Here is an 11,448-nt window from a genome sequence, read left to right on the forward strand (position 1 = left end):
GTATGATTTTAGTTAAATTAAACAAATATGGTGTAAGATTCAAAAAAAAGTTACTCTAACAGTTGAGGTTTTGAAAAACTTTGGTGCCAACTGAAAATTTTCCGAAGTTTATGGGAAGAATCAAGTGTTCGTACCACAATGGCCAAGTCTTAAAGATAAAGTTAAAGCGTAAAGTTTCTGGAGCTTTTAGACAACTTTGGTAGCAACTGAAAGCGTAAAGTTACTTATCTCTACATAGTGTTATTTTCAAGTCTTAGCTTTTTTTTTTTTACTACACAACAACAGTCTCTGCAGAAAGAGATAAAGCATGGAAGCCGTAGAACATTTACCTTGAAACCCAATGCACCCATGTTCGATGCTCGGTATTCAAAGAGAACCCACTTCTCAATTTCTTCTTAAACTTCATATAGATCGAAACTTTTACGTTGACTAGCTTTGAGAAAAGTACCTCACATGATCAAAACTGTTTCTGAATGCTGAAGCTTGTGTCTGTGTTTGATGTGTTGGCTCCAAACTGTTTCTTAAATAGAGACCTGTGTTTAAGTATAAGCCGGCTCCAGCAGATAGAGGAGGAGGATCAAGAAACTGTGTGGTTGGTTTTAAGCTAGCCAGAGATGCTTCTCCTTGGTTCATGACCATCAAGTCTTTTCCCATTAACCGCAGAACCGAGTTTGAAGGACTAGGAGGCACCACAGCAGCGCCATTAACGTTCGTTTTGTTTGAGAATTTACTATGGAGATCAAACTCTTGCTGGATCATGTATGGTGGTGACTGCTCAAAAGGATGATTTGGATCCAAACATGTGAGCGGTTTGGTTAAGTTCATGGACATTGAAGAAGAAGAAGCTGCGGCTCTTCGCTGCAGTAGATGAGATGGTTGGTGATTTAAAGTAACGCCCTCGGAGATTCTCTCTTTTCTTTGGCAACAACAAGGCTCACCATCATTGTTTCTAAAGCTCGGAGGTGTTATTGCCTTGTCAACAGCCATCTTCTCAGGATGAGATGGAACAGAAAAGCTCACTGGGGTTGTGGAGTAGGAAGAAGGAACGTCCATGGAGAATAGCTCTGTTGGAAAACTCAATCTAGCAGCTGCAAAGTTTGAAAAGGCAGAAACAGGTGATTCAGAAGAGTGTCTGTCAAGCTGATCCATGGAAGACTGGAGCTGGCTTGTGATAACCGACGAGTTTCCAAGATGCTCGTCATAACTCATACCCCGGGGACTCGGTATGAATGATCCAGGAGGTCCTGGAATGGGAATGGTATCAACCTCTACGTATAAGCTTCCCTTTCCCACCTCAGAAACAAACCTCACATCATCGTCCTCCTCGTAAACCATATTCTCAACTCCTTCAGAGTTATACAAATAAGCTCTCTCGCTAGGTATGGTTTCATTAGATGGTGGAGTATCTGACTGGTAGAACTCATCTGTTTTGTCCAACACATTGGCTCCTTCCTCCTCTTCGCTACTTTCTTCGTCATCATCATCTTCATATTCATATTCATTGTAACCACTAAATGTTAAGGGATTTGATCTGTGTACGACCTCATTTCTTTCTCCATTATCACCGGAAACATAATCATCATCTGATAGTTCACGTTCTTGTGTCATTTCAGATTCCCATCTCCCAGTTTCTTCTTCTTCTTCATCTGACAAATCCAACCGAGCTCTCTTTAGTTCCACAGGCAGAGATAATCGTCTCCAGCCATTTGCTACAAATGGTGGCAACAGCTTTCTCAGACTAGTTGCACGAGGAGACGCATCTGTCACCTCTCTGACATTCTTTCCCGGTGGATACTTATCTTCTTGAATCGAACTAAGGCTCTTCTTCAACCTGACAGTATTTAGATGAGCTCCTGCAAGTGATGTCTCCTCCTTCTCGCTCATTCGAACTCTCTGAGCTCTTTTACTCCCAAACATAGTCTTATTCCTTCCAGACACTTCTCTCCGCAGTTTCTGTTTATCTAGAGCAGACAAAGCAGCACCTCGCAGCACAACATGATCTCCTCCTGACCATGAATCATCATCATTATCCTCAGATTGCTGATCCCGCAACGCATAAACTTTATGTCCTTTCTCATTTAGCTTCTTTGAAATTGAAACACGTTTTGCTAACATCCGCTGATTGAAGATTCTACGATGACCCGTGCTGCTACCTTCTCCAGAAACCCCTCTTTGACACTCCGGTACCTGCTGTACAAAGCAGTGTACTGTTATCTCATGAACCAACAATGAATAAGCAAAAAAAAAAAAAAAAAGAGAGACAAGAACTCATGGCATTACCTCTGACTCGTTGGTTTTGTGACTGTTGTTTAGTTTAAGATACTTATGATGTTTCTTTCCCTGACGTCTCTTCCTTGAGCTTTTACTATTTTCTTTACTACCTTGGCTTGAACTTTTCTTTTCATTACTGCCATCCTCTTGCTGCTCTCTCCATCTAGTAGTAGAAGAAGTCTTCTTCTCGCTGAACTCTGTTATTATCCGCAGTTTTTGTCCCTTGGCATCAACATAAACAGGACCAACACCGACAGGAGCAACTTTCCGCTTCTTGGACACTTCAGACTTATCAGCAACAACCCTATTCGTGTAGCTCGAGATCACAGCCCAATTTGTTCCATTTCTTTTATCAAGCTCTTCTAATGTGCATTCTTTAGCAGTAGCGTAGATATCAACCATTGTTTTCACTTTCATCAGTGGCTTACCTCTAGGCTTGCTTGGCTTACTAGTAACCAATGGCACCGCTGAATCAACAGATAGAGGCTGGTTAACTCTAGGCTTGTTTGGCTTGCTAATAACGGGTGATGAGTCTATAGATATACACTGATCGATGTGAGCATTCAAAGTAGTGTTGGAAGCTGATGAGAAGGTTTTGCAAATAGGACATGTTTTTGAAGCCATGACTGATTCGATCCCAACACAACTAATGGCTTCTTTGGATTTCACCATTCCTCCTCCTCCTCGTCCACACGTTTTACTCTTGTGGTGATTATTACTTGTAGCAGCTACTAGTACTATCTCTTCCTTAGACTTGGAAACACTTGTGCTCCTGAACAAACCATTCTTGACGATCTTAGACTGGCTACAATCTCCTTGTCTAGTCTTTGCTATTGTCTGGTTGAGCCTAAGTTTAGCTAAATCTCTTCCTCGTTGGACATGGGATACAATCTGCTTCCCTGACGATGAACTAACCGTGATCTGAAACGGTGGCAAAGGATCAGTCACTCCATGAGTTGAAAGAAGTTGGAGACTTTTGGGAGAAAAGGGCCAGTTGTTGTTGATGTTGTTCTTCCGGTTACTATATGCGTAATCTCTGCAAACCATCAAACATATATAGATGAAACAAAGTTAGTTACTTTCAAAACACCCTATAAGATAATAGTGTTTTAACATCAAACAGACAAGATAAAGCATATGTAAGGACGTTTAGAGAAAAGCAAAACCCCAATCTAAGCTTTGAAAGCTCTAAACTTTGGATCTAGCCAAGAGGATGAGCTTTATTAGCTTATGATAATTTGAGACTGACCCATTAATTAATCAGTACAAGGGTCAAGGAATAAGGACGAAAGCTCTAAACTTTGGATCTAGCCAAGAAGATAAGCTCTAGCTCATGTTCACTTGAGACTGACCCATTGATCAGTACAATAGATAAGGAAGAAAGGTCAAAACTTTGGATCTAGCCAAAAGAATGAGCTTTAGCTTATGCTCAATTGAGACTGACCCATCATGAAATCAAAAGACTTTTTCTTTTTTGGGGTGTGGGGGGGACAAAACCATATTGGCGAAGAAACCCAGAAGGAAAAAGGTTAAGTTTTTTTAATTACCTGATGGAGAAACTGTGGGGATGGGACTGAGCTAATTCATGGGAAGAGGTAGAGGTGAGATGTACGAAACTGGGAGAAGAAGGAAGTGGGTGGTCATGTGGTGGGTTCTCAGTGGATAAGAACATTTGATTCTCTTCCACTGTTACTATCTATCTGCCTCTTCGCTTCCCAGCATAACACCACATCTTCTTTATCATCACCAGTTTATATCCGATCTACTCCTGTTAACAGCACATCATGTAATTAAGATTTAGAAACTATAGATATTCTTGAGATTTGTGATCTAAGAAACCCATAAGAGGAAAAGTGGAACATTATTTTATGTGAAAACAAAAAAAGAAATTAATATTTGGTGGTATAAAGATTTGTAGTTTAAAAGTTTTGATGAAGTGAAATCACAAAGAAACAATTATTCGCACGCAAAAGACAGTGATTTTTCTTTTGTCTTAAGAAAAAGTTTCAGTTTCCAATCTGATTTGAGAGCTTATTGTATGTATGTTGAATAGATCATAAGAAGAAGTGAAATAAGACATCCATAAGATGAAGAACTCACCTAGTAATTTAAATAAAGAAACTATCATGAGTTATTATTAACTATGTAAATTCGAAGAAAATTCTAAGACGTGGAGGAAGATTCTTGATCAGCTAAATAAATAAAAAAGATGTGACTACAAAATGAAAGAGGACAAGTAAATTTAGAAAATAGAAATAGAGATCCACTTAAGATGAGATTTACACACACAGAGAAAGAATAATCTGAAGAACTTGAAACCGGAATCCAAAACCTTAACTATTTGGAAGTTGTAATTAGAAAATGACTTTTAAAAATAGATCTTGCACTCATAAACCTATGCGCGCACACACAAGCCGATCTAAAAGATTTCAAGATTTGGAATCTTCAAATTGGTTTAAAAAAGGAAGAAGAAAATAAACCAGATAAAAAGAATCTTTAGAGCAGGAAGCAGAACAAGAATGAAACTTACAAACTTTCGATGGGTTTGCTTGGCAGAAGAAGAAGAAGAAGAAGAAGAAAAAATGGTTTCTTAGAGAGAGAAAGAGAGCATTGAAGAAAGAGAGATGGAGATGGAGAGAGAGAAGAACCAAGGCACTAAAATGATATTTTTGGTGTAATATAAGTCCACATACCGTATTATAACAAAATGTAAAATAAAAAGCAAAACAAATGGGTGCAAGAGGAGAAAAAATGAAAGTGTCCACACTAACTTCAATTATTATCGCACTCCACCATCCTTTATTTTATTTTTTTTTCTGTTGTATAGATTTGGTTGGTGTAGTAAATTTCAAGCTTTTTTTAATTGCTACATTCTCTTATTCCAAGAAATGTAGTTTTGTTTTAGATGTTAGGTTTTTGGCTCTTATTACATGTTATGTTTATTCACCAAAGGAGTTCTTCTGTAAATGTTATAATCACATCAAATTAGAGAAAACAGCCATAAAAACCTTGAACTTTCAAATTAAAGCCAAAAAAATCTTAAATTTATGTTTAAACTATAAAATATTTGTTTAAACTAAACAACTTTTAAATATTGGTCATTTCAACTTTTGTTAACTATGCTATTTTATGAACCTAAAAAATCAACTGTTAAATTCGTAAACTCTGTTAATTCGATAAACGATGTCGTTTTAAAAATAATTAAACATTAATGAAATGAGATCGTTTTACATCTGTAAGCATTTAAATCATCTCCTCTTTCGCAAAACATAATTTTTTTAATTTTTTAATCTCTCAATCTTCTAATCTCCAAAATCCATAGCCATTGATAATATAAAGGATGGCTAGGACGATTGAGTTGCTTCGTATTCGTCGTAGTGATATTTTAAACAAAAAGTGTTAGAAAAGTTACGATTGAACAACATAATCAAGTCGGTAAATAAGGTGATAATGAAGATGATAATCTATACTATATTAAAAGGGATATATGAGCTCCATTGAGCATATCCACGTCAGCCAATTAAATCAACCAATCATACAGTTTTAATGATCCACGTCATCATCATCACCACGACTTATCTCCTCCCTCCTCCTTCAATTAATCATCGTCTCTATGATCACTCACGCTTCAGCTTCTCCTATATTCTATATACAAGCTTTTTTTTTTTTGGTTCTGCGACACTGGTCTGTGGTCTCAACTTCACCCGCCTTCGTCTCCATGGACGGATCGAAGGAAACGTCAACAAGCTCTGTGATCAATTCAAGAAATCTTCTCGGATAAAAGTTGAATCTAGAAATTCCAACACGAAGAAGAGAAGATCTTCGCCGTTCTTTTTTGTTACAGATCTAAATCATTTTTAATTCTTTGGATCTCTATCTTCCTCAATCACCACCACCACCACACGACGACCACCCGTTTGTTTTCGTCGTCCCAGCATCACCACCCCCACCACCACACGACCGTTCGTTCGCCGTCCCAGCATCACCACCACCACCACCACACAACCACGGTTAGAACTCATCTCTCTCTCTCTCTCTCTCTCTCTCTCTCTCTCTCTCTCTCTCTCTCTCTCTCTCTCTGTTATGAACGGTATTATTTGTTTTAGGGGTGGAGGAAGCAAGGCAAGGCAGGTATGGCGGCTGGAGGAGGAAGATGACGGCTTCAGATTCAGGAAGAGGAAGCTGACGGCGAGTTAGTGAAGAGGCGACGAGATTAGGTCTAGATGGATGTGACGTTTGCCTCCTCTGTGCAACTTGCCTTTCAAATCCCAGGATGAAGAAGAAGAATCGTGGCTGGATACTGATGAAGGTCATGGAAAAACACAAAGACGAAGGTGGTGGTGCGGCCGGTAGATGAAGAAGACAACGAAGTGGTGGTGTGTTTAGTTAGTAATTAGGTTAAAGCCTGGTTTAGTTTTTGGTTTATTTAGTTTGTTGGTTTATTATTTAATTAGATTTTTTTGTATTTTTGTAAACTAATTTAATTATAAATAAATTTAAGTAATTAAGAAAATTTGATTCTATGAATAATTTTAAATTTTAATTAAGTTTTTATTTTTAAATAATTAAATAAAAAATAAAAAATAATTCTAAAATAAATAATTATAAAATAAATAATTGATCTAAGGTATGGCCGACATAAATGATCGACATTGAGATTTCATCTTTTATGATTTTTACTATTCTAATGTTTCAATATAATTTGAATATTCTCTTTTTTTTTATAATATAATGGTTTAAAAGTATTTTTTTGTTTCACTATATAAATTGTTTTAATATTTCAATGTAACTTTATATTTATTAGATATTGTGTGGCCAATTAAATTATGTAAATTAGTGTGTAATTGATTAAATTTATATATTAAATGACAGTTTTCTAAAGTAATAACTTTAAAATATTACAGATTTTAACTAAAACTGATTACATTTTGAAACATATAGAGTAATCTATAAACTAACTTTATATAGATATGAGGACAAAATTGTAAAGTGATCTCAACTTGAGTTTCTTTCATTCTGTGTATTCCTAATTGGAAATAGATAATCAACATCTAATATTATGTTACTCTCACTATATTAGAAATGGTCGAACCGTAAACCAATTAAGAATGATGTAAGGAAGTTATAAAGATGTATTTTCAGTTATCAAATCAATTGACAACAACTTCATTATGTCCAGCGTAGTACAACATATAAGAGTTTTCATACCTTCTAATATTATAATATCTCAATATATTACTAGCTAAATCAGTTTTCTCTAACACAAATACTCACTCCATTCTAGGAGTTTAAGCTTTTCTATCTGATGATATTTGTAGTTTGATCTCAAAAAAAAAGAAACGGTCGAATTGTACATTGTAATTGGAGAAAGAAAACAAACAAAAATCAACCGAAGAATTTTAAGGTATATGAAACAAAAATTAGAAATAGCAATTCTATGCAATTGAAGAATAAGGCAATGAAATTGTAAAAATACAAAATAAAACAAAAAAATATACACAGAAAGAAAGATTTAGTAAAATAAAATCATAATATAGTTTTCATAATTGATTGTGCTCAGTTACACTAAACAGTCTAAATTTACAACATACACAGTTTTATTTACATCTTTAAACCTATTATCTAATTAAAATGATTCTAAAAAAAGTGCCACCATGTAGAGTTAGAAATATAAGATAAAATATAATACATAACGTTAAAAATATATTATCACTGATCACTAAAAAACCATGTTAGTAGTAATAAAAATGAAATGACAATACATTTATTAAAACCATAGAACGGCACGCAACAAGGTGTTATTAAATATACAGACTAAAAATTAAACATGCTCAACGCAAACACACATAAAAATGAGACATCATATTTGGATATATTTAAATAAATAATTTTAAATATATTATATTCTCTTGATAATTTTAAAATTACTTAAACAGAAACTAAATTATTAAAAACTTAATATACAAATAAAACTAAATCAATATTTTGTAACTTCAAAATAATAAATGAATAAAAAATATATTATGTTAATAAAATAGATTTTAGATTTTAAAGACTTCTAATTTATGTAATATTACAAAATTCAAAATTTGTTTATTACAATTAATATTTTACCATTAAATATATTAAAATAATATTCTAGATCGATATTCAATTGTCAGTTTTCAACTATTACACGTAAAAAAATATATTATTAAGTACGCTTTGTTTTTTGAAAAGGGGGTTTTATATTTTAAGTAGGTTATTGGTGTACTTTTTCTTTTCGTGAATTTATTCGAGATGAGATTCCGATCTTTTAAACTAAGTTAATATATGTTCTATACATAATTATATTTTTTTTACGTAACTCTAAAATCTCGGACTTAATTCTTTATATTTTATTAGTTAATTGTGTTACATATAATAGAAATACTTACTTCAAACTAAAAATATAAAAAAATCAAATTTAAAAATTTGTTAAATATAATTTAACATACAAAAATTCACATACAAATAAAAATGATAAATATAACAAATTTAAATATATTATCCGCGCGTAGCGCGGAGAAAAGTTCTAGTGAGACTAATGAGAATGATAATGAGGTTGAGAATAATAATATTAGTGTCAAAGAATTTTTTTTTAAGTAGTATTTAAAACAACATCGTTTAGTAAGTTAATAAAGGTTTACCGTTTAATAGTTGACTTCCGAATTACTAAAATGGCCGAATCAACAAAAAAATAAAATTAAAATGGTTAATATTTAAAAATTGAAATTGTTTTTGCTCAAACACGAATTAAAGATTATTTTTGCTTTAGTTCGAAAGTTCTTGGTTTTATGAAAGTTTTCTCTGTAAAATTATAACCTCACATAGTCACATTGTCATTCGCAAAACTGTAACTAAGAACTGAGACACAGAAAACTAAAATAATGAACTGATACATGCAACAAAAATCTGAAATCGAGATCCATCAAATAAACTAGCCAAGGTGTGGGATTATGAATTTGGACAGACTTTATATTCATTTCATCTAATAATATTATATCCTTTTCACAAAATATCATCTTTAAGAAAATCCTTATTAAATTTTTTCTTTAATTAATATATTATTTTGCTTAGTTTTTATTAGTTAACGAACGAAATATTAAAATTAACATATATTAAAAATTAAAATAATGCTTAGTATAAAATAGAATGAGTATTTTATTGGATCTAAATGTATAGTACTATTATCTAAACTATCACTCGACACTCAGAATAATAAAAAATCACACAATCCAGCCGATAATTTATTTATCCAGAAAAGTTATGATAAATCGAGTTCAAATGAATTTTACGGAGGAGCAACTATAGGTGGATACGAAGCAGACAAGGAAGCAGACAAGGAAGCGACACGTCGCAATCACGTCAATCTTAAAAAAAAATATTTGAGGGCCGTTGTTCCTCCACTTTCTTTAAATTATTACTATTTTTACTTTTTAACCTGAAACGAAATTATTTGTACGTTTGTATAAGCGTGGATATATTAACCAAAACCCGAACCCGAACCGATTTGAAAAGTCTAAACCAAAAACTGAACGGAAGTTAAAAAAAATCCGAACGGATTTAAGATTCAATCAGTTCGGATATCCGTATCCGATTGGTTATATCCGATATCCGAACCAATTACCCGAAGCACCCGAATATATATTACTAACCCTAAATTTACATCTTCTATTCCCATTCATCTTTATGTCTTCTCCCTTTTCAACATATATGTTCAGTACATACTTAAACTCATCTTATGAATGATTGCGTGTATAAATCACTATACTTTGCGATTTTGATTTACGTTTGATTACAAGTAGGATTTACGATTTTTTTTCTCTTTGCTATTTACACATGTATGAACTCAAAACATTTATGATTATTCAGGTTTGAGTTTTGTTTGATTTTGATGTCTCTTTGATTTTGATTTATGAATAAATGTATTCTTTACCCTTTTTTATTCAAGATAATACAAATAAAAATTACACGAAGAAAAGGAATACAGATTCATGTTCCTCAACGTAACAACAAATTAGAAAAATCATAAATCTTATATTAAGTTGTTCAATCTTCTAACTTCAACAATATTATTTCTGGTCTCACAAAATCAAATCAAGGATACATAGAATTTTTTTTTATTTGTTACACAGTTCGGTTATACTCGAAATAACCCAAACCCGAACCTTAAAAATCTGAACTCGATCTTAAGTATAAAATAACATGAACGGGTTCTGTACCTCTCCATCTGAAAACTCGAAAATCCGAAGCATCTGACCCGAACCCGAACAGGTACACGAACGTCCATGCTTACGTCCGTAGATGAAATCTTATTTAGACCATCACCAACCTATCCCTATTTCTATCTCTATATTTTCTCTTAAAATAAAAAAACTTGATTATATAAGTGAAAATGTTCCAATGTATGCCTATATAATAGAATTCATCTATTTATAAGGAAAAACATAGAGATATGTTATTTTCACCTCTAAATATAGAGGCAAAAATTAAGTTTTCTCTATATTTTCCTCTAAAATTGAAGAGCTTTATTATACAGGAATACATTGGAACATTTTCACTTCTATAATAGAAATCTCTATTTTAGAAGAAATTATAGAGATGTACATTGGAGATGTTCTTAGAAAAAGCACGCGCACTCGCGCTCAAGATATTTTTCATCATCCATATGCGACCTGGCTACATATTTGCATTAATAAATGTTTAAGAACATTTTCATAATCAGAAAAAAAAACTAAAGAGTACTAAGAGAATAATTTTTAGAAAATCATTTAATTTAATATTTACATTATCTGTATAATTTATTCGTCGATGTATAAGATTATGTACAATGGTTTCAACGCTTATTTTATTTTTAAAATTTTATTTTTATTTTTAACATTTTACATCATCTTTTCTTTCTTCCATCTAATTCATTGAACATCCACTTCATTTTTAACATCTACAGTGATTTGTTTAAAAAAATTCAACACCCACTTTATTTTTAATCTCTACAATAGTGTGTTAAAAAAAATTCTACATCCTACCCCACTATTTTAATTCATATATTTATCATTTACAATATAATAATTACAAATTAATAATTTGATTGTAATTAATTTTAAAACTAGAATAACATAATATCTATCTTATTTGAAAAAAATACTAAAATTGATA

At 32.7% G+C, this 11,448-nt stretch overlaps 1 protein-coding gene and 1 long non-coding RNA gene across 3 annotated transcripts; one reads left to right on the plus strand and one right to left on the minus strand.

Moving 5' to 3' along the window:
• Positions 1-169: 169 nt before the first annotated feature.
• LOC103845062 lies at positions 170-5,017 on the minus strand. Of its 2 annotated transcripts, none has more exons than XM_009121892.3 (4): positions 4,802-5,017; positions 3,819-4,039; positions 2,281-3,307; positions 170-2,190 (listed from the first exon to the last, which is right to left on the minus strand). In XM_009121892.3, the coding sequence occupies exons 2-4, from the start codon at positions 3,941-3,943 to the stop codon at positions 430-432; spliced, it is 2,913 nt and encodes a 970-aa protein (XP_009120140.1). In that variant the 5' UTR covers positions 3,944-4,039; positions 4,802-5,017; the 3' UTR covers positions 170-429. The 2 variants fall into 2 exon arrangements, with proteins under 2 accessions (XP_009120140.1, XP_009120141.1); XM_009121893.3 differs by having other exon boundaries at positions 170-2,187; positions 4,802-5,016.
• An 832-nt stretch (positions 5,018-5,849) lies between these two features.
• On the plus strand, positions 5,850-7,780 carry LOC103849073. Its single transcript, XR_004452298.1, has 2 exons — positions 5,850-6,281; positions 6,378-7,780. It is a non-coding gene; the product is annotated as an uncharacterized LOC103849073 (long non-coding RNA).
• Positions 7,781-11,448: the final 3,668 nt, after the last annotated feature.

This window comes from Brassica rapa, chromosome A10 (assembly GCF_000309985.2).
Source record: "Brassica rapa cultivar Chiifu-401-42 chromosome A10, CAAS_Brap_v3.01, whole genome shotgun sequence".
NCBI lineage: Eukaryota > Viridiplantae > Streptophyta > Magnoliopsida > Brassicales > Brassicaceae > Brassica > Brassica rapa.

Bases quoted from the DNA above. Each gene is read 5' to 3' on its own strand.
- LOC103845062 (XM_009121892.3), bottom strand. From the start codon at position 3,943: ATGTTCTTATCCACTGAGAACCCACCACATGACCACCCACTTCCTTCT. The intron at 3,308-3,818 runs GTAATTAAAAAA...GATGGTTTGCAG, and splicing joins CCCCACAGTTTCTCCATCAG to AGATTACGCATATAGTAACC. The intron at 2,191-2,280 runs GTAATGCCATGA...TGCTTTGTACAG, and splicing joins ACAAAACCAACGAGTCAGAG to CAGGTACCGGAGTGTCAAAG.